General features: G+C 36.2%; 1 protein-coding gene across 7 annotated transcripts in view; it reads right to left on the bottom strand.

Annotated features, from left to right (window-relative positions):
* Positions 1 to 19,052, bottom strand: part of FRMD3 (FERM domain containing 3) — a 152,640-nt gene that overhangs the window by 62,559 nt on the left and 71,029 nt on the right. For all 7 annotated transcript variants that reach the window (XM_085212513.1, XM_085212515.1, XM_085212511.1 and 4 more), the window contains 2 exons: positions 14,837 to 14,941; positions 3,245 to 3,287 (listed from right to left, as the gene is read on the bottom strand). In XM_085212513.1, coding sequence (XP_085068639.1) covers positions 3,245 to 3,251 — 7 coding nt within the window. In that variant the 5' untranslated portion in view covers positions 3,252 to 3,287; positions 14,837 to 14,941. The remainder of the gene's footprint in view (positions 1 to 3,244; positions 3,288 to 14,836; positions 14,942 to 19,052) is intronic.

Raw genomic sequence — 19,052 nt, forward strand, 5'->3', positions numbered from 1 at the left:
GCCAATGATAAAGAACATAGGACACTCAGGCTTGTGCCCAAAGACTCACTTGAAATTTTCTTCTTTCAATGTACATGTATTTACAAACCTCATATTTAGTTAAACTCTTTTTTTTTTTTTTTTTTTTTTTTTTTTTAGATTTGTACTGAAGCATGGAAAAATCCATGGGAAATTAGTTTAAGAATCTGTAAGATAGATTTGAGCAGTTCATTTCTACACCTGCATTCTTGCTTCCTCTGGTTCATTTCAGCTATTTGCCCATTTAATGATAGCATTAGAGTTGAAGGAAATTAAAGTCTCTTAGCACACTCCAAAGGCATGATACAGTAGACCATCTTTTCTGCATTAGTCTCTCAGATCATCTGAGATGTAAAACAGTAGGAAAAACATGTATTTTGAATACAGAACAGCAAGACTGGTTCTTTTCCACTGTCATCAAGAACAAAACCCACAGTTAGCTATTTCTCACAAAAGTGGTTACAAGATAGTTGCATACTTGTTATACAAATAACCTAAAAAATGAATACGGCAAAAGAAGGGAAGAGAGTGGATGACAAAACTGTTCTTTGTGAATATTACTGCTCAAGAGACCAATAAGACCTACATCGGGACTCTTCTAGATATAAAATAAACATAAAAACATTAGAAGCTGGCAAAACAGAGAATAATTTTACTGCCAGCATCTGGGGGAGAATAACAGTAAAAATAAAAATAAAACACGCAAAAGAACATAAAAACTGGATTAAAAACGGCTTTACCTAGAACCACAGAGATATAAGTATCTTCTGTAGCCTCATAAAGACTTATTAACATATTGTCAGCAGCATAGTGCTCACTGTCACTTACAGGTGGCAAACAATGTGCTGTAACCAGTACAAACAAAACTAATATTCACAACACTTCTCAGAGAATAAATTTCCCTCTCAAGCAAAAGTAGTAGTAAAAATGGTTGAGAACAGACTTACAATTTAAACATCACAGTTATGACAGAGGCATACACTGAAAAACTTGTTATTGTGCGGTGGACATGAAGTCTCCCACAAATAGTAGCTGAGATCAAGCATGCAGCATTTCTCTGTTTTTGCTGCATGTATCCAAATACCTTGCAACCATATGCAAATCCAAGTATTCAGTTGAATTTAGAGTATTTTAAATCATTAGTATTAAATAAAGACTGCTCTATATTTAGCTGTTCTCATGTGGAGAAGCCGTTCTTACAAAACCCATCATTTCATTGTTTTCTGAATTCCTTGATGGACAGAAAGAAAAGGAAACCTCCATCTAACATACTCATTTTGAACAGCATTCTGCCACCACTTCTCCCAGAAGTAAGATATACATAATCATGTTCCTTTACAGTCACTTCATCACTTGACTTCTCATGCTTTCCCTGCTACTAATTTCAGTCCTCACTTGAGTCACCTGAGACTGTGACACATTTTATATTAATACTGATGATCTATAAATTAGCTTCTGAGTCTAAGTATTTTCATAATAAACTGAATATTTTTAAGCAAAATACAAACTAACCTTGTGTGCCTTTAGAAATTGTTCAATATTCTATACTAATAAGTATATTTTTAGAAAAATTAGTTTCCTGATGTACAAAAACATTCTTGAAATCTGTAGGAGAGAGATATATATTTATCCATAATATACATGGATTCTATTCTACACATGTATATAAGATGTATATATACTTGTTTTATTTCCTTAAGGCACTAATGTAGAAACATGACAAAAAAATAAAATTAAGCTACGCTAGTATTAAGCTGAAAGTTGCTCATGAAAAGCCAGCTGCACATTTAATTCTATTTATTTCCCAAATCTTAGGATGATAACAAAACACCTCTGTTGGCCTCTAATTCTTTTTGCTGTTGTTGTTGAGACTTATCACTTTCCACAATGGTAAATAACCTCATAGTAGCTGCAATTATTTCACTTCATTTAACATTTTGTTTTCAGACCTCAGAGTTTTGATTAGGATTCTACCACAAAAGCCACACAGGCCCTCTGATAAGTCCAACATCTATGGAATTTATTAACTATCATCAATCACATCTAGGCAACATCTACTCAGACAAGAGTTGTTCTGAATAAATCAAAACACTCTCAGTGCATCTGTTGGCAGAGCTCTTGAACATGTTGCTATGCAAAGAGCACAGCGCTCTTGCTACCTAAAACATCATACACTAAACACTGTGAACCACAACACAGTGAATAAGCTGAGGCATATGTGTGTCCATGGATATGCATATGTATGCACATCTTGCAATATATACTACTGTAGCATTAATGGGAGAATTCCATCCACCTAACACGTAAGAGTTTTTGTTTGTTTTTACATATTTGACTATGCTTTTAGATTCATCTCATTTTAAAATAAGCAGTCTTCCAAATAAAATATTCCTTGTATTCATACTTTAAAAACAAAGTAATTGCCCACAAAGAGGTTTGTGAGTAAAACCGCCATCATTTAATAATCTAAGTTGATAGACAACAACTTTTATTGAACAAGATGCAACTCCGAGAGCCCTAAATCAAGTCAAATAAACAGCCTCTTCTGCTGCTGGATATAAACTTCTGAGTATTGAAGTACCTCTGTTTAATGACCAGGTCTTCATAGTTAAACCATCTAACAGAAGACATGAGCCAGATCATAACATTTCAAACAGACAGTTCAAATGACACATTTCTATTTTAAGGAGTACTTTTTATTATAAAAAAAAAAAAAGTTGTAATTTTCCCCTTGTCTATGGCAGTAATTCAAAGCTACCTAGTGCTTAAATTTATTTGTCTGCAACAATGATTTTAAACTATTTCTCTGCATTGGCAGGAAGCACTGAGCTGTGGAAAGCAAGCAAATAAGCAAATAAACAACAACAAAAAAAACAGTGACCACAGTAGATTGTCACACTCCATACTTCATTGCCACCTCCCAGTGTTTGACTAAGCTGACTGAAATAGAGAGCCACAGGACACAAGTCTTCTCCTCACCAGATCTGCCACTCCACAAATGTCAGCTGGTCTTTGGCTCCCACCTTGTACAATAAGGAAAAGCTCTTGGTGTGCAGAGTTGTGAAAAAACAGTGAAATAAGGATTTACAGAGATTCTAGATAGACCATGAAAGGCCTCTCTCCAACAGGAAATAAATAAAGTGCACTCTAAAATATTGCACGGAAGCTCAGAAAAACCTTTGAGCACTTCAAAAACACATTAAAAACACAAGCTCTCAACACTTACATTTCATTTGCTTGAAGATGGACTTGTTAGGCTCAAGCCAGTGCTGGAAAGGCAAAGCAGAGATCAGAGGTTAATACAGATCATAGGAGGCAGCAAAATCCTTGAAGACATATGTGCTATAAAAAATGGGAAGTAGCATTTTTCTTTTACCAGGCACATGGTAAAGCCACCTCCATGCTACTATTATACTGTAATTGCACTGTATAGACTGTTCAGAAACATAAACATTTCTTGTTCATTACTGCTGTATTCTACAGTCCCTAAGTAACTAAAGTATGTATAAATAATATATCTCAGTCAATACTCTCAGAATACAAACTGTTTTTCTTTTTTAGGAAGAATTAAAAATTTGAAAGGCACACTTCATTCTATCCAAAAGGTGTATTTTCCACAAAATGTTTACTTGAGGAAAGCAAAAGCACAACAGAGAGGTAAGAATGCCTACCTAAGTTTCTAACTTTGAGGGGAAGGACTGCAATGGAAAGAAAACAGCTTTTCATTTTCCCGGAAAATAAACCCAAATGCTTTGATGACGTAAAAGTAGGCTCACATTTCAGTTAAGATCCTTAACACATCTCCTGCTCACACTAGCTGAAATGTTCAGGAGGAATGTCTTCATTGATGAAAGAACATGCTGATATTCAAGTACCACTTCTGACTACAGCCAAAAGCATTTGTACAAGGATTTTTCCAGTAAGCAAAAAATCTCCACACCAAAATGAGATTTGTGCTGCAGAAGCAGTTCGTCAAAAAAGTATACTATTCAGTTTTAATAAGCATCCATCAACACTGCAGGGCCTTAGACCAAGGGGGTGGGGGGGAGGGAGGGAGGACTGTATTTTTAACCCTTTTCATTGTGGCTCTAAAACCTGCTTCAAGAAGAAAACTTAGTAACTGTATGATCATGTGTAATATTTGAAATGGCTTTAAAGAACATTTACAAATTCTATGGCTTTTCAGAAACATTCACAGACAGTTAACAGCAATATTGAAGATTTGGAGATAAGCATTATTACGTACTTCTGTTTGAAACTCTCTTACAGCTGTGAGACTGTTACGGAAACCTAGTACTCACATAAAACAAAACAAAACAAAGCCCACATCCCAAGCCCCAACTAGCTAAAAAAATTTACACAATTTTTTCCTCTCCCTTCTGCTCAGTATATTTCTTTTTGCTGTGAGGGAATGAAGTAAAAGAGAAAATAATGCCTGGATCACCAACTTATCAAATGTCTAGCTGATTGACTCTTTTCCAGATCACACAGATGTGTTATTTCTTTATCTTGCTCTGAAGAATAGTGAATGGTGTGGGGAAATGGTTGTTCATAAAAAGGTAATTAAAGAAATTTGATGCAGTATTTCATAGATCAGAACGAACAGACAGTAAAGCAGTTAAGATGCATAGATGCAAATTTACTTTCCTTAACCTATTCAAAAGGCCCAACCCACTATCACCAGGATCCAGACAGTTCTCACCGAAGAGTCAGATAGAAAAGAGAATTTGGACAAGGAATAGTCCTGTAATGTTCCCAGAGAGTGGAGAATCAAAAAGCTTCTCAATATTTTCATCCAGCAAGTGCAGGTCACGTTTTGTTTGATATTTTGTTTTGAAAGGCCAAGCTGAAATACCAGCACACAGGTCAGCTCCTATGGCTATTTGAGAAACTCAATTACCTATTCTAATAAAAAGCAAAGACAAAAAAATAAAAATAAAATTGCAAATATAAAATCCTCACAATTCATGAGTAAGGAAAAGGGCAAGCTGGACAAAATAATTAATGCACTTATCTTTTTTATTTAATAAAGGGATTTAATAAATGAATGGAGCAAGTACTGAAAAATATCCCTGAGCACCATACAAAACAGGGAGTACAAACACTGAAAAATTCCTCATGCACCAGACTTCCAAAAGTGAAGGCCTGGCTTTTGTGGGTTAAAAATGGAGCAAATGGAATGATGAAGCAGTCACAATTATCACTTGGAGGTCAGGGAACTGACAGGAAGCTTTTAGAAGCTCACATTTCCATAATGACCTCTATTGATGGAAATATATAGGCAATTCAGTCAAATCTTCCAGAAAACTAAGTAGTTACTTCATGATTTTTGGAGATTTTCAAAGACACAGCAATTAGGTGTCTAGTGCCATCTGACTGTCAGGGGAACATAAACACATTGTCTATGCTAGTACTTCTGAAAATACCCACCCCTATATTTGTCTGCATATTTCAACTTTAATTGTAGGAAAGATCTTCCCTCAAGTATTTATCTTCAAGTCTCACAGAGTTAACTATTAATAATTAAAAATATTATTAATAATTAAAAATTAAAAATAATTAAAAATTCCATATTCATGATATATTTATTCCAAGATTAATTAGCTGTTATAGCTAGGACAAGATTAAGGTTCCCATAAATTCAGTCAAGGTTTTTTGCAGCAGATTTCAATTGGAAAGCATTTGTCATTGCAAAATATGTTTTGTATGTATCAAACTTACACTTTTTTCAACATTTTTTTCTGGAGAAGAAAAAATCAACAGTTGAAGGGAAAATGTAACATTTCTTTTTGAGTTAGCTTATTGAGCAACTTTTTAAAACCATTTTAAATCTTCAGTTACAAAAATGTCTCAACACTACCATATGCTACACTGTCTTGTGGGAACAGACCACAGGTGTTTCAAACTTTCTTTACAGCTGACATAAGACAAATAAAATAAATAAGCAAATTAAGCCACCCTTAAATCTGGAAACCATTGCAAGATTTTTTTTTTTTTCTTAGAGAAATGTACAAACCTGTGGTGGAAAAAGAACAGCTTCATATTTGTCCCATAAATTTCACACTCTCATCAACACAGGGTGCTTAATTGGAAGATGGTTTACATCTTTTCAACAGGGTAGACGTGGCATTTAGGGATATGGTTAGTGGGCATGCTGGTGATGGGTTGACAACTGGACAAGATAATCATAGTTGTCTTTTCCAACCTTTATGAATAGAAAGCATTCCTGCAGTGGCTGAGTCTCTCATTTCCCAGATGGCACATTAGTAACACAGTCCTCACCCTGTATAGAAGACTTTAATTCTAATCCAGCCAGCACCTATTATTACCAAAGAGCTTGCTGCAAGATTCATGTCCAAAATTAACAACTTCTAATCTCTTCTGCTGAAAGTAGTTCAAATGTGGGCTGAGTATCTGGATGGTCAGCCAGATGCCCTTGCAGAAGCAGAAGGCAGAGAGCAAGTCATTAAGAGATACTAAAGATCAATCACAAAGATAGCTACTAACTCTTGATGCTTCAAGTGCCAGCTATGAGTAAGCAAAATATTACACCTTTGATCTTGTGAAATATGCTTAAAATTGTTTTCTGCATCTGTCCTTGAGTAACTGCAGGCTCTCTTACAAAGCATTCCTTGCAACTGCAAACTTTGTTTCAGACTAGAGTAATTTTTACTTTGTAAATGCAACCCTCACCTCTGAACAGCATTTATGTGGCACTGAGTAGTAATTAGTGAGGCCAGGTGTGTGCCTCTTACAAATGCTGAGTAGCTGATGTACTAAGTTTTCACTGAGCAAGAACACCACACAAGGGTACAAGCTCCATTCTAGTAAGCAGATTTAACTCTGCAAATGCTAATGTGCTTCTAGCAAAAATACAGCAACCAGTAAGCTGCTTCAAATGAAGTAATTTACTGCAAATCTAAGACAAGATTGATTTTGGTTTCACTACAGCACAGGAATAAGGCATTTAAAAGAAAAAGGGGGAAGGAAGGAGCACATACAGTTCTTTATCTGCTCTCACAGCCTCTCACAGGGGTCAGGTGCTATAAATTATAATTCCCATACCATTCTTCCTCCACATTGTGACAGCAGCTCTACAGCGCAAAGATGTGTGCTCCATTTCCTATTTCAGTGGAATCTAGTACAAGCATGGCCTAAAACAAAGCTAAGGTTTAAATAATTGCTGAGCCAGATGGTTGGGATCTGACCAACAAATTCAGTAATGTCTACCTCTTCCTTAACAGTAGAGGGTTTTGATTTAATCCATGTGTTTGCAAGATTAGCAGTAACAAAAGGGATTACCAAAACATCTGAAATATCATTAATATTTACATTTTCTTCAGCAAGCAATATACAGGGCTCAGATATGCCTATGGTTATACAATTAGAAGAACCAGCAGAAATCTGGCCAATAAAGGATAGATTTAAAGACATCAAGGGATAAAAGAGAGTAGGAATATGGAAAAATGCACGGAATCACTGCTAGAAATGTAACAAAATTATTTTATTTAAACCTCAGCCATACATTAATCATTAGAATGAACGCCTTACCCTTTCCTTTAATAAAAAGCAAAAGCAAAATCAATTTGCTTTAGCCTCAAGGCAGAAGCTTGCACCAGGTCACTGCCTGACAAAATTTAATTTTTTTAAAAAAAATTGTAACAGTACCCAAAGCTAATAGCAGCTGTCAGACCAGGAAACTAATTGGGTGCCTACTTTATATCAGCCAAATGACCCATGGTACCTGCTTGTCACCTTTTTCATGTCCTAGGGCTGAGATCATTTTTTTACGCCCTCAGGAGACTCCAAAACAAGAATAATGATACTGTTCTATTGCAGCAAAAGAGCTCTTCCCTACTCTTCTCAAAATTAGGACAACTGTGGTCAGTGGTGTCTAAGTAAGAAGTTAAAACTGATCAGAAACAGTACCACTTACTAGAACAGGAGCACCTTTTGTACAATTATGAGCTGGAATTTACTAAAAAAATTTCCAGACTCACTGTTATTGCAATTATACTGACTTTTTCAGAGAATGTCCAATGTTGTAAGCCAGAGCAGCTCAGCTGACACATAAGCTCTACATTAGTTGAATATCTGTCTTTAAAATCTTCATGTATTGATGTATGCTTGAATTGCCACGCTCTCACAATCTGAACAGCTTTACAATGATGGAATAAAAATCTTTATTTTTATTAGAACAGCCTGCACAGTGGTTCAGTTTATAAGGTTACTAGTCTTCACAAAAGATATATCAGTTAGTAGCATTACTGCTGAATTAAGTGAGTACATATTCACGCTAACATTGATGTGTAAAATTTTTGCTTAGGATTCATAAATGCACTTATACTGGTTGAGAAAAGTACCTATTCAACACAGCACTCTGTTCTGAAGATAACCACAAGCAAACATTTTCAAAAAAAATTCCAAAAAAAAGAACAAAAATAATTGCTGGTTTTGACACTGGTCTTTTCTTCTAGCAGCACCCACTTTAGGCTCCGCTTATTTCTTAGTCTTTGTAGACTTCAGCAATATATCTAAATATTTATTTTTCAACATTTTTTAATAATTTTGGCATTTACAATAATATATTTATGACTGAGGATAGTATTTTAAAAATAGCCTTTCAGTACATCAGCTGCTTCATGATTTTGTTAAGTGCCTTTAGTTCTAAGAATTACTTAACTGTCTTCACCTGGTCACTCTCTCCCAGCCATTTTATACCATATCTCCTACTCAATCTGTTACATCTTTTCCTGGATGAATTATCCTAGTGTAATACATCTTTTTGTATGAAAGCCATTCCTATTTTGTGTTACACTTGTGGTCTTCTCTTTTTCTAATTTCACAATATTTTTTGAAACAGCATAACTTCACCTGTAGGCACCAACCAGTACTACATCAACACTTAATGCAAAAGCACATAATTTTTGTAATAACTCTACAGGATGACAGATTCATATACACAGTGAAACATTAAAATTTTAATTAACCTATGGCTCAGTCATTCTACCATTCCCTTCCTACAGCTTCATGAACCCTTGCAAGCCAATATAAAAAAATGTAGCTTTGTTAGTTGAGGTTGGAAATTTTCTATTGTCTCTTTCTGTCAACCTTCACCACGTTAATGTGAAAATAAGTGCACACGTTGAAGAACATTAAATAGCTGCTATTGCTAAAGCAGAGATCAGCTGTAGCCAAGTCTTGCTGACTCCTTCAAAAGGTCTCTTTGATGAGGCACTGCTGTATATTTTGAGTACACGCCCCATTAAAAGCAGAATTGCTATATCATGATAAAGGAATCTCTTACTCTAGGACAGAAGCCTCCAATTTCCTTTATTTTAAATACTGAGATAGTGCTGAACAATTTGGGCTGTGAAGTTAAACAGCACTCTGTCCAGGTCTGTTATACATGATGCATTCTAGACAATAAAGGGGATCTCCAACAGCCTTACTAGTGAAATGAGCATATCATCTGCCAAAAAATATGCCTATGACGGGCCTATCAGCTTTCAGTGCTTCTAAGCTTGAAAGCAAAATGGAGATTGGATTTGTGACTGTTCTTTACGGGAATTACAGGCAGTGCACCAGCAAGGCAGTAGTGTCCACTATTCTCTTTCTAACAATACGCAGAGCCAGGCTCCATGCACTGGAGTTGTCAGAAAATGTCAGTGTAGTCATAGCCACCACTGAAGATTTACTCTGTTACTGGGAGATTATTGCTCAGCAATTTCACTGAGTTAATAGTTTTTTTCTAATGCCAGGCATACATGTGCAGAACTAGTACTGCACACATTGCTGTTCCCAAACAACCCAACAACCTATCCAAATGAGAAAGTATACTGATGCGTCAGAGTGATTATATTCTCAAAAACTTCTACAAAAGCGGTGGGACCTCATAGGTACTTCACAGACCTACAAGTACTTTGCATATCACACAACTCTTTCAACATACCCCTTTGTTAATTGCAAGGCATTTTAACCTATCTACCATTACGTATGTTCTAATTTAAAAAACAAAATCACACTCACATGCTCAAATTCCCATCGGGGAAAAAAAAAAAGAAAACACAAATTTAAATTTTAACATTTCCAACTTTAAATCTCTGCTCAGGTGCCGTCCCAAAGAAATTTGAAGAATAAATTTCAGTATATTGCCTTATTCCTTCAACCCAGTCCTCCACTATTCTCAATATCAGTGGTCTCCTTCAACAAGAATCCTCTTTCTAATGAGAGATGCTGAACAGCAGCTACATTATTTAATCCTATTTCCATAAAAGTCCAAAGATTGTAAAAAATAAAAAAATAATAATAAAAAAAAAGGTGCCCTGTCAGCCTGGGACCTTTGAAACAGAATTAGCTATGCTGCACTTTATCAAGGGTGACAGTAGATAGTAGATAGTAGATAGCAGTATGACAGCTAGTGCATGGAAGAACTATCAATACCTAGTTCCTTGAGCAGCAGAATTGTTAACACCTCCTCCAGGTGATGTCTCCACTTATTTCTAAAAAAATACAAATTCCAAATGAAGGTTCCTGGATTCCTGGACTGACTCTCTCCCCAGTCTCTTCAGATTCACTATACAGTAGGTTTGCCCTATAGCATTTCCCTTAATAAGAGGAATAACAGGGTTTTACTTAAAGATGTGGCAGCTCATCTTTATGAAATCTTAAGGAAATACTTCAAACCTATATCCTTAGCAAAACTTGACTGAAACCTGCTTCAAAAGTTACTACAGGTGAGAGCTCAGGAGAAAGGTATGATAATCCTATATACCTACTTTCTGCAGGAATATAGGCTAAAAATTCAACAAAACTAAGAACTCATCTGGTCCCATTACAGTGCAAATAAACATAAAATGGCATACTACAATTTACTGCAAACTTAGTATAATTCTGGCTTTTCCCAAGCTACCCTAAGGCACAGATTCCACAGAGGGACATTCAAAGAGCACAGATGGAGTAGAACCGAGTGTCTTTTAACTACTACTTCAGCTTACTGTCAACTAGAGCCTCCAAATTCCCGTTCCACTGGGTTGCTCTCCAGCATCTCATCTCCCAGTCCATACATACAGCCAGGGTTGTCTGTCCCTGGTGCAGATGCTGGCACTTGCTCTTTTTAAACCTCACATAGTTGCTGACTGCACAGCACTCTAAGTTTGGTTAGCAACTTTAGATTAGTTACTTCTGATAACAGTGCAATAGTTTATAACTTTCACTGTGATAGGTCTGTAATTACCAGGATCTTTCTTCTTGCCCTTCTTGAAAATTTCCATTATCTTTTCCAGCTTCCAGACAACTAAGACCTCTCCAGATTCCCAACACCATTGAAAAATAGTTGAGAAAGATTTTGTTATGACATGAGCCAGCTTTTTCAGTACTCCTGGATGAATCCCATTGGGCCAAATAGACTGAAGTGCATCCAGCTGGAACAGTAAATTCCTCACAAGTTTGGAGTTGAGCTTAGGACGGTTTATCCTAATGTGTTTTCGAACGAATTATCACCTCCTTTCAAAGCAATTGTTCTCAGTCAAATCATCAGATGTAACTTTAGAAATAAGCTCTTAAAAAGAAATCCAAATCTATCTTTTATTTTAAAACAAGCATATAGGCAGTACCACTTACAGATATTTACTGATCTACACTCATTGTTTGCTGCAGCTTATCTCTATAACCAGGTATCTCAGGACTGGCTTTTTTGCTGTTTTTATTTATTTGAGCAAGCTAACCTCACATATATCAAAATACAAAACTGTGGAAAGTGTTATCACTTACTTCACCATTTCAAAATCATGATTTTCTTCTAGTTTTTCTGCTGATCCATTTAGTAATCAACTTCATCTAGCTACAGTGTTTAGGCTTCAGCTTACTTATTTATGTCATTATAGCAGCATAGGAGATTGTTAGTGCAGAATAAGTTCAAAATAGTCTTCTGTTGATAGGAACAAAACTGTAGTAATAGTTTCACTGTTTTCCTGCATTTAATTTGGAGGTACTCATGCATCAAATGCAGAGATAAAACGCAGGTGAGCACATCCAAAAACAGATAGACAACATAAAACCAGTACTTCCTTATTATAAACTTGTCTAAATTTTATTCCTTAGGACAGGGGTTTTTGCAGAGAAATCTATTCCAAGGGAAAGATTTATGTGTATAACTATCTAGAAACGCAATCTTAAAAATAAATAAATAAAGTAAAAACAAGCAGTGCAAGGAAGAGATAAAAGAAGATTCTGCATTTGAAAATTATTTATTTTCATTATTTGTAATAAACCTAAAATAAAAGTGTATGCCACTTTCAACTCATCATCCAGGGAATTTAAGACTGTTTTAAGGACTGTCCCATATAATTAAATTTCATTCATGTCCTAATTCATAAGAAAGTTTACTAATACCCAATTAGAAAAGTTATATATATGCTTATGTGAGAAGTTGGAAGAAAGCACTATTGTTCCAAAGATGGTTCAGCAGCACCTGACTGAGACCATTACAGGTCGACAAGAACTCATGTGGTTGAGTGACAAGAAAGAATCAGCTCCTGGCTGATGTTTGCACGTCAGGCTAACTTTTGGGGTTGTTTTGGATAAAATGACCATTATCGAGTCAGCACACATTCCCACCCGTCTGCCAGGTAGCAGGCATGTGATTGCCACATGATCAAGTGCCAGTGCACATGACCAGCCTGCAGCCTCCTGTGGATCAACAAAATGTAGGTGGATCCATGGTGGTGACTATCTCTGCCTTACAACATGTTCACTAGGATTCCTCTTTACAGTCGCTCACTTCCCTATCTTCCCCACATTTCTTAACTGCTCTGAATTTGTAATAAGTAAGTCGGGCATCATCTTGGCCTTGTTTGCCATCTCAGTCCTGCACTATATATATAAATATCGAATCATCTCAAGTAACTGGAGTGAGACTTAAAATCTTGACAGTAATTATAAATAAGCATTAAAAAACACATAAATGGAAAATGTAGGATTGAGAAGTTTGCATAACAAAATCTTACTGAAGAGAAGGCCCGCTTATATAAACCATTTGTACTACAGGATGTACACAGTATTTTAAGTTGATAGAAAGAAAGGAAAATAAAGATTTTTTTAGGAGAGAACATTTAAGTTTTCTGAGATTGTGTCTGTCTAATACCTATGAGAAAATTTAGGCTTCAGTATAAAATATAAACTTTCATAAACTTAACACAGAATCAGCTATACTGCAAGATGTAAATGGACAATTGTATAGGCAAAAAAAAATAAGGCACTAGATTAGTCAATGCACTTAGTATCTGCTTGAAAAATGGAAACCACATGAAGTACGATATAACAGGCACACCAATAGAAGTAGGTTTTTAGAGTTTTCTCTGATCTACCATTTTTTGTGGTAATAGGCAAAATAGAAGTTTTACTGTGTAAAAAGAAACAAACAAACAAAACCTCCTGACTGTTATTAAGGAAAATAACTCTACCATAGGAACATAGAAAATTCCAACTTCATATTGTGGAGAGGGCTGCCCATCCAGCCTGGCCTTGAACACCTCCAGGGATGGGGCATCTACAGCTTCTCTCAGTAGACTATGCCAGTGCCTCACCACCTTCTGAGTAAAGAATTTCCTCCCAACATCTAATCTTAATCTTTCCCATTTTAGTTCAAAATCGTTTCCCTTGTGCTCTCACTATCTACTGTGTAAAAGGTTGGTCTCCCTCCTGTTCATAAACTCCCTTTCAGAATAGTGAGATCACCCCACAGCCTTCTTTTCTCCAGGCTGAACAAGCCCAGCTCTCTCAGCCTGTCTTCAAAGGAGAAGTGCTACAGCCCTCTGATAATCTTCATGGCCTCCTCTGGAGCCACTTCAACAGATCCCTGTCTTTCTTGTGCTGGGAGCCCCATACCTGAAGGCAGGTTTAATTGTAAAGGATGTAATGAAAATCACCTGCTGCAGCTTAGCAAAGCTATTCCAGTTTTGTACTTTTAAGCAGAGAGTGCTGATTTCAGAGAACTAATTTTGGTGTAGATACTCAGAAAACTATGTTTCTCCTCCTCAACATAGCAATTTCAAGGAGGTGACAATTTCCAGAGATTAAATGCCAGTACATGCCCTCCATGCTAAAAGTCATATTTAAATCTTAATCCTGAGACCAGGAGAAGCACTTCTGAATTTCACTATTGAAGACATCTGCTTCCTGTGCTGACCATCCTTTCTTATTCTCACATAGTAACAGTCATGTGAAACCAAACAGGGACTGACCTACCACCTATAGATCATAACCTGCTGGATCACCTTTCACCTAAGAGAGATGACTAAGCAATGTCCATGCAGCTGCCTAGAGAAGAGGCTAGTAAACTTTATTACGCAAATATAAGGATTATCAAAGGAAGAATTAACCTGAAGAACATCCCACAACATGACAAATCATACCTATTTTGTGTATAGCCTGTTCATTCTGTGAAAAGTAGAATTGAATGACTATTTCTAGTTGTTAAGGTTAACAAGATTCCTACCTACATCTCCCAAGAATACTTGACAAAATAAGAGAAATACCAAATTCCAGTGCACTGCCATAGCCTAGAGCCATCTTGAGCTACCTATCTCTGAGTCATGCCCATAAATCTTTTTTACCTTCAGAAGAATTAGACAAATCAGAATATATAATTAAACTGAAACTAAATACATGAAGTGAGGGAAAAATTAATCTAATAATGCTATAATCTATGGATTATGCTCAATACGCTTATGTTTGCATTAGAGTTTTCCTGTTTATTGAGAAAAATAATAATTTCTCATTACTTAAAAACAAATGTACTCAGAATTCATATACATACCCTCTGCTTCTCAAGGTCAACATATCGAATGCCAAAATAATCCTTTTCCAGCAAGCTGTAATAGTTGCAGATGTGATCTATGAGAAATTGACCTTTCGTTTCCCTCTGCAAAAAGAGAAAGAATTGATATATTATTCTGCACATTCTAATTCACTGTCTATAATAACACTTCAACAAAGTATCATGAAAAACAGCTCATGATGTTATTCACAAGAGAACATGAGTGTTTGTTTCCTCTCAAAGATGCAGTAGATCAGTGATCAGTGTACTCCCTGCACATTCCCAAAGTGATTCCTTAAGAAAATACTATTACTACTTCAGCCTCAGGAAAACTCATGCCACTCTAACAGATGCTCATTTATTACATTTAATATATTACTGGTAGCCTCATTTCCACCTGATGCTATAATGGCGTAACAGATATTCATTTACATGCAGAATTACAAAATGATGCATAGCTTTTTGAGTCCCCAGGCTTGCAAGCAGTTTTGGCAGTTTACTGGATGCTTATACAATGCGCACAGCAAAAACAAACAAAGAAACAACAACAACAAAAAAAAATCACAGCACTACAGTAACAGTAACGTGCAGAAGAATGACCTTTATTCTTTGCATTGTCACTGCACAGCAACAGCTGTAAGGAAACCAGCACTACACACAACCTCATTCTTTATTTCTGCTTTCTTTGATCTTCATAGCATTGCATATCTCTCCTTAATTTACAGCTGATATGGAGAATATACATGAATCTTCACATTTCTTCTTAGTAAAGAAATGTGATTTTTTTTTTTATTCTATAACCAGCAAACTGTGGTTCGTGTAAGCATTAACACTGAGTCAAAAGCTTATACCTAGAACTGTCAGTTCTTAGGAGCCACAGGTATTTCCTTATGTCTCAGTTCCAGATCTCTGCATTTCTGCCCCTCCTTCCACCTGAGTCCTTGAACTTAATACTTTAATGTCTACAAAAGTGAAACTACATGGAATGCACAATCACAACATGTAAAAAATATTTAACTGTTCCTCCAAATGGTTCCTTGAAAACTAAATGCTATGCCTTACTCAATCTTCCTTTAAGAAGCTAAGAAACAGTCTAAACTATGTGAACAGCATGGCTATGCAAAAATTAACAGGTAATTCCTGCATTTCTCAAAGTCCTTTACAAAACTGGAAGTCATTATCTCCTGGGTTTCACACAGGAGTGGCTAAGGCAGGAAAAGCACCGCAACCAGTCAAGGATGTGCTCTGCAGAGCGTAGGAAGGAATGGCAGCATGACTGCTACAGGCAGGTGAGACCTACTGCTTCCCAAAGAAAACAGAAGATAACAGAATCACAAAATTACAAAATCCTATGGGTTGGAAGGGACATCTCGAGATCATTCAACCCCCCCTGCTAAAGCAGGTGCCCTAAAGAAAGTTGCACAGGAAAGCTTTTGCATACCTCTACACAAGACACTCCACAACCTCTCTGGGCAGTCTCTTCCAGTGCTCTTTCAACCTCACAGTACAGAAGTTCTTTTTCATTTTCTGATGAAACTTCCCATGCCTGTTGCCCCTTATCGTGTCACTGGGCACCACCAAAAAGAGCATGGCCTCATCCACTTGATGCCCTTTTACCTGCATTGCTGAGATCCACTCTCAGCTTTCTCTACTCCATGCTGAACAGTCCCAGGTCTCTCAGCCTTTGTTCATAAGGGAGATGCTTCAGGCCTCACATAATCTTTGTGGCCATCTGTTGGTCTGTCTCCAGTAGTTTCTTGTCTTTTTTGAACTGGGGATCCCAGAACTAGATACAGTACAGCAGTTTCAAGACTGAAGTGTTAAACAAATAAGATTACTACTGCTCTGTTTTAATAGGTATCCTGTTACTTTTTCAATTAATAAGACTTTCTGACAGATCTAGTTGCTTGTACATCCATTCCATTCTATTCAATGAATTAAATATAAAGCACTCTCAGGTAAGCCACCACCAGAGTGCTGAACGGTTCCCTGTGTATGCTGGGGGCTGGGGGACTGACCCCGACCTTGGCCCATAGACTTTCTCTCCTCCTGAGATCACCTCCAGCCACAACGGAAGTGCTCATTTCTCCCCAGGTGTCTTTTCACAGCTGTGATGCCTCTGCTTCCCCTCCTACAACATAAGCCACCTACTCTCACCACACTTTCCTTCTGCTTCCTTCCACTTCCCACATATCTAACCCTTTTCTGCATGTCCTTTACTCTTTCATGTGCTACTTCTTGCCCTTACATGTTTGTGCCATGTATTGCTGCACTTTGTTTTCTTTCTTTTAAATAGTGACAAGGGATGTTAACCCAATGTGTTTCTGTACATGCTTGCTGAACTTCATGCTTTGCACCTTGTACTGCTACCTTTCTCCCTGCAACATAGCTGCAACTCATTTCCTTCTGTAATTAATTGTTTCTCTACAGTCTCCAGATATTTTTAAAAATCACTTGTTTGATGTTAGAAAACGTTAACAGGTACACTGACTTTTTACACTACACAGTTACAGGCATGCTAGTGACAGCATAGAGACGAATTTCCCTAAAAGGCAAAGCCTGGTTAAAAGACTGGAAAGCACAAGAAGAAAACTGCTGTTCTTGGGATTAAGAGAAAAAAAAATCTCCTATAGGACTGTATTTATGCAGCCATACCTCAGTGAAGCATTTTCTCTCTTATAATCCTAGAAGTCTCTGCAAATTTTTGTGACTATGCTATGAGCAAGAGAATCAAAATATTAAGACAAAATTGCACTGTGACATTTCAATACATAGGCAGTAAGAAAAAATGTGAAAGAAATGCAAATGAAATTGCAGATCCGCAGAGTTTTAAGATGAATATACAGTGAACAAAACAGCAATGGGAAATAAAACCTCCTGAGTGACTCATGTATAGATAAACACAAAAATAGATTTTATTGACAACAGTGTATAAAATAAATCCATTTTTTAGAACACTGTAAAAGATGAAAATGGACTATAACATGTTTTCATGTGACAACATTAAAGTATGTTACTGGAAGAAGAGTCAGTAAATCTAACAGTTTCTATAGGCTCACATTATATAAGTTACTCACTTAACAAGAGATTGGCTTCATCCACATAAATAATCACAGAAAACATACGAGTTATTGCAGAATCAGATAAAAGGCTAGGACACTTACTGTGATTTTCAGTCCAACAACAAAGCTACCTTCTTAAATGAACTACTGTCCTAATTTTCTTGCTTGAAAGGTAGATGATAGAAATCGGTCAAACAAAAAAGAGCAAACAAAAGCCTCTGAGCTAAATTGATACTCTAGGAATCCTTAAATCCTCCACAGATAATAAACAGGAGTAATTAATAACTCCACCTTTGGTTAATATATACTTCAGTTAATAGTATATTCACTCAGGCTTTATTACCAGAAATTAGAAAAGATTATAAATTGATAAAAGTGCCTAAATACACACATCATATAATGACTGTTGTTATAAGAAATACTATGTTAACTACTCCACTATTATGATTTTAAAATATTTGCTTTTTAAATAAAATCAAGATCATAATTTCATGCTGAGAAAAAAAATCTTGATGTAGCACATAGCACCTTAAATTTCAATTCAAAACAGATAGGTCACTAAGAGGAGTGGGCAATGGTTGTTCTTTTTGTTCTCTGAAAACATCATCCATAAACATTTTCTAGGTAGCACTAACAATGCTCCAAATTCTCCAGAGCATTAGCATCTGATAATCTTTGCTGTCTTCTGTATTCTTTGGTATACTTATTACATATTATAGTACAAAAAAATATATTAAATTCATAGCTTATCCTAATTTGTGAAAGAAGATGGATAAATTAAATTAAGAACTGCCAGTCATCCACAACAGAGCACAAGAATGGATTTGGGTCACAGAATAATGAATATAAAATACTGCCTGAGACCTCACACAGTTGCTATGTGGCTTTCCAGTTAAATGATTTTATTTTTTTTTAAGTATTCTACCAACTCAAAAAAATATTTTTATTCTACATTTCAGTACATTGACAGAACATAACAAAAATGACATAATGAAAAAGACTTTATTTGAAACAGTATGAAAAAAATGTCAGCAATAGACCATAGGAATCTGAGAGCAAAAACCAAGTCAGATTTCTAAAGGCTTCGAGGTAGATAATTATACAATATCTCAACCAGAAACTATCAAGTATTCTCAAGCACAGTAGAGCAACCA

Source organism: Meleagris gallopavo, chromosome Z, assembly GCF_905368555.1.
Source record: "Meleagris gallopavo chromosome Z, MGAL_WU_HG_1.1, whole genome shotgun sequence".
Taxonomy (NCBI): Eukaryota; Metazoa; Chordata; class Aves; order Galliformes; family Phasianidae; genus Meleagris; species Meleagris gallopavo.